This window comes from Xiphias gladius, unplaced genomic scaffold, assembly GCF_016859285.1.
Source record: "Xiphias gladius isolate SHS-SW01 ecotype Sanya breed wild unplaced genomic scaffold, ASM1685928v1 HiC_scaffold_1122, whole genome shotgun sequence".
Taxonomy (NCBI): Eukaryota; Metazoa; Chordata; class Actinopteri; order Istiophoriformes; family Xiphiidae; genus Xiphias; species Xiphias gladius.
In genome coordinates this window covers 1-5000 of record NW_024401417.1, presented here as the reverse complement: position 1 = coordinate 5000, position 5000 = coordinate 1, and the positions used below count along the sequence as shown (strand labels likewise).

The 5000-nt window shown below is 46.5% G+C and overlaps 1 protein-coding gene across 1 annotated transcript; it reads left to right on the top strand.

Moving 5' to 3' along the window:
* Positions 1 to 2066: 2066 nt before the first annotated feature.
* Positions 2067 to 4974, top strand: LOC120787113 (TSC22 domain family protein 1-like; the record flags this gene model as incomplete). Its single annotated transcript, XM_040122836.1, has 2 exons — positions 2067 to 2163; positions 2272 to 4974. A coding segment is annotated over exon 2 (2105 nt), but the record flags the coding sequence as incomplete, so codon positions are not given.
* Positions 4975 to 5000: the final 26 nt, after the last annotated feature.

The following is a 5000-nucleotide window of genomic DNA, read 5'->3' as shown; positions in this document are numbered from 1 at the left end:
AATGCATAATTGTGTAAATGTACAGTGTACATTTTTGTTTTAATTTTCAGCATGTTTAACTTCTAAAACTCAAAAAGTAATCAAAATTGAGGAACATCTGGAAACTGACAAAAAGAACACTTTCCTCCTCTGCTGCAAAAATAACTATGAAAATTAAGATTTAACCAAGGACAGGGTCCCTCCTGAGTTTATAATGAAATCAACCTGTGGAGTTTTTGTTTTCCTGTGTGGGATCACTAATTTTCCTGTAGGGACCTACAGTGATTACTACTCTCATCCACTGTGTCGTGGATAACCAACAGTTTCAGTGCCACATTACTGCAGACTGTTAAAGATGGTGTGTTATTTTGTTTATTTTGTTGATAAAATAACGGGAACACCTTACCATATAATCTAACTCAAAAACACCACAAACTGGCTACACAAATGACATCAAACTTAGATCTACACATCTGACGGAGTTTAGACAAAAATTGGGCTCTTCTGTATATAATCCCAAAAGCATAATTTGTTAGAATTATTATCATTAGATACATTTTATTGTCAGCTGTGCAGTGTTTTTCTTCCAGTCGTTTATATGAACAGTGATAAAATGATTCTCAAAGAACAGATTTTCTCACAGAAATGCAGTGAAGGTATAAAATCCCCGGAGAGCCTGTATAGTTTATGGTGATATTTCTTCATCTATAGAAATTGTTTCCTTCTTGTCAGTGGCCATTTGTTGCAATTTCTGTAATATGATTATATGATTAATATAATTGATTATTTACTTTATTTGATGAAGAAGTAAATCACCATTGAGCAAGAGGAAAATGTCCTGTGATTATGAGCTTTTTCACATAATTCATTTTAAATTCAAGTAGAGGCTGATATAACTCTTGCATTGATCCGAAGTAAATGCTGTCAGAACTCCTTATCAGCAGACGCCGATGCTGTCCAGGAACAGTCTTGACATTCAGGTTGAATGTTTACAGAAAGCATGGCTTATATTTCTCTGTTTACTTTATGTGGTTTCAACATTACGCAACCTTTGGAATCAGACTTCAGAGTGGAACTTTCCCATAGCTCACCCGCCCCTACAGGTGCATGTGATGTGTTTTATGAATAGCCGTGATGCTGACATGTTGGAGGTGCTCAGACAGGTGTGTCTCAAGTCTCATTGACATTGATTTGCCTTCACTCCGGCAGCACATCAGTCATACCTGCCGTCCTACTCTTTAACACGAAAATCTGTCACCAGAAGGCAGGCAGAAAAACAAACAGGTAGATCAAAATATGAAAGGGTTGCTGCTATGCAAGATCTGTAGAAGGGGATTTGTATAGTAATTTGTATGGAGCCTCTAGCCGCTGGCTGATTCTACCCAACAGGCAAAACAAGCTGGTCCTATATGAGGAGGTGGTTCAACTTAATCTTTGTGTCGGGACTTGTTTTGCATGACGTGCTGTCAGCAATGATTGGCTTGTTATCCTGTAATTCAAAAGGTTATTTGAATACAAAAAAATAGACGCTGAACCTTCTCTAAAATAAAGTGTACTGTATTTCCTCTTAGGAAAATCAGTCTTACCAAAGTTTATGATTTGTGTGTATAGGGGCAAAAATTAGAAAAATGTATAATCTGTCATATATCAACCAATAACTAGCAACTAAACGGGGAAAATATCAATGCTAAGAGCAGAATAAAAGACAGGAATCAATACTGTTTGGTTTATACAGCTTGCATATAGTAGCACTTCCCAAACAGTAGGGTCCAACGAGAAAAAATAAACAACCCCGAGCGTCATGCTGCCTTCACTTGCCCAGTAAATATTGTAAAACGGACATTCAGAGCATGGACATTTGGTTCAAGTGATAAGTACTTCGAAAAAAGGTCGATTTTGTAATATTAAATTGTCGAAATAAAAATTTCAGCTGAGAAAAAACTATTAATATTTGAACAAATCGAACTTTGTAAGAAAAAAGTCGCCTTGCCAAACACGAATGACTGGATTATGTAAATTCCGGTTTAACATTTGATATTGAACGTTACACCGGGCGAAAGGAATGGGCAAAGACGCGCATGCGCACTCGCTGTGTTTGCATTCCTCCTCCCTCCGCTGAGACTGACAGCCCGTTAGCTGCTGCTGCTGCTGCTCACCGGCAATGATACAGCAAACACGGACGTGGTAAGAAGCCCCGGGATGGACTTAGCGAGCACTTTTTACCACTACAAAGACGGATATTATTCAGACACAACTGCCTATTGATAACAGGAGAAGTTTATTCATCCCCAGGCTCATTTTTGTTTCGGGGAAAAAGGAGACTCGACGTCCGGGAGAGGAATGGATGCGACGAATGCTTTCCTGCGACATTCACCGGCCAGCTAGGAAGCTTCCACATTCACTCTGAAGACCACCTGAGTGCACCTTAATTAGCTGGGACTAGACTTATTTATTTGTGCTTAATTGTGAACACTAATGTCCGCAAAATAATCGTAATTATTAGTGAAAAGGTACAAGTTCTAGAAGAGCGTGGCTAATCGCTACTGGCAACTCAACACAGCATTAAGCTAACCAACGACTAGCCGAATTTCGCATTCTTTGTTTATTTTATTTGCTTCATTGAATACAGTGGGTTTTATATTTCTGAAGTTGGATTAATACTTGAGTTAGGAAGAGGGACACTGCTTATAAGCTAGCATTTCTATCTAACTACATCTCGGAACATTTAGCTTGCTTTTTAAAGGACATAAATCATCTGACTTCTCTCTTATGGCTCGTTAGTATCGCGGTACTGCAGCTGACCCAGCTAGCTAGCATCTGTGTTAGTTAGTAGGTAGCGCAAACAGCCGTCAGCCACTTCTTGGCCCTCATTAACTCCTTGACAGTAAAGATGCACCACCAGGACTATTCTGGAGACCCACCTGGGACCGGGAGCAGGAAAACGGCTTTCCACTACAGGAGGGGCAGCAGCGGTGCGTCTGCCGTCTCCGCAGCCGGTGGCAGTGGAGTAAACACGGTCGACGACAATCCAACCCAGGCTGGATCCTCTTCTCCCGGACTCCACCACCAGCCCCCGTCCCAAGTGGCTGGCGCTCAGGTGAAAAAGAAGAGTGGCTTCCAAATAACAAGTGTCACCTCAGCCCAGATCAATGTCAGCGGCAACAACAGTTTAGCAGATGACACTGAGAGCTATGATGATATGGATGAGTCACACACTGAAGACCTCTCCTCCTCTGATATGCTGGATGTCTCCGTGTCCAGGGCCACTGATACAGGTGTGCCGGAGAGAAGCTCCTCTGATGAGACGTTGAACAGTCTCCATGGGGTTGACACACCCGGAATTGTGTCACCCAACGAGCCTCTTAACCCTCATTCCATCCCTCAGGGGTCTCATCAGCACACCTCTATGGTAAATGGGAACATTCATCATCATTATTGTCCTCAGCAACACAGCCAGGCCCATCATCATCACTCTGATAGCTTGGGAGGAGGTGAACCCACCTTGCCAGCTCTTCCCATTGCTCCGCTGGCTAGCTCCAGCCCAGCTATGGCTTCCAAAGCCGGGCCTAGCCAGTCCCAGAGGCCATCAGTGTTGGATAACACTAAACCTGCAGGTGGGACAACCCAACCATTAGCCCCTATTGTGGGAGGGACATCCACTGATCCACATCTACAGGGTAGTTTGAACATTTCTAATGTGTCTGCTGCCATTTCTGCTGCAGTTCCTCCTACTGGGCCTGCAGGTTTTGACAACACTAGTGTGAGTGGGCAAGTAGCTTCTGTTGGAGGAGGAACAGGTCTGTCTGCTGCTGCCCCCAACACTCAAACCCAGCACACCCAAACCCAGACAGCTACTGGCTCTCGTTTTAGGGTGGTCAAGCTAGACACTAACTCTGAGCCCTTCCGGAAAGGAAGATGGACATGTACTGAGTATTATGAAAAGGAGATTGCTCAACCAGCTGCACCCGAGGCACCAAAAGGTGCAGAGTTGGCTGCAGATACGGAGGCAGGTAATATTGGGATTAGTCCAGGTATACCTGCTGTACAGCCACCTCATACACTGCAGGCCTATCAGCCGCCGAGCCAGGACTTCACTAGTCCACAAGCCATGCAGAGCCCACCACAGGGACTGGCCCAAGCCGCTCCTCTGACCTATGTTTCGCCCCAGGAGGTCGTTGGTGGAGCTCACATGCCACAACCAGTGGCCCCTGTCACTCTCCCTACAGCAACACCACAGGTGACACCACAGGCTGGTGTAAGTCAGCCTCCTCCTGTTATGCCCCAGCAGTTGCCCTATGGTGTGGATCACCACCAGGCTCAAACCCAGGGAGGTTACCCATCACCTCAGCTAGTTGCAGGGGTCATGACCCAAGGAAGTATCCGTCAGCCGGACTTCATCCAGCCCACTGCTCCCTTCCAGACCCAGGTCCAGCCTCCCCATGTTACAACAGGAATCTCAATAACATCAGTGCCAGGGGTCACAGCGCAGCCACCAGTCAGCATTACTCAGCAGCTTCCCCATCAAGGTCAGGTAGCCCCAACTGCTTCAGCAACTTTTGTTGGAGGGCAGCCACAGACCCTCCCATCTCAATCTCAACCTCAACCTCGACCTCACCCACAGTCACAAGTCCAGCCCCCCTCCACTGCCACAGTCCCAGTAGTGCCCACCCATGGGACCCCCTACATGCCTCTGACCGCACTGCAGGCTGACCTCCAGCCCCTCCTCACCCCAGGCACAACCCTCACCCAGGTCCCTGGAGGAGGGAGCTCCATAAAAACCTCACAGCTGGAGGACGCCCAGAAGCTTCTGCTCCACCACCAGGGCCTGCTTAGTCTGCCCAGGCTGGGGGTGGCAGCAGGTGGAGAGGGGGCTGCGGAGACCAGCAGTGCTGCTGGTACACTGGCCCACATGGGGATGTCAGCTGAGGCCAGTGCTTTCATGGCCGCCGCTGCTGCAGGCCTTAGGACTCCGCATGCTGAAGGAGAGGACGACAGGTGAGGATGGACAGCCTGTGCTGTCT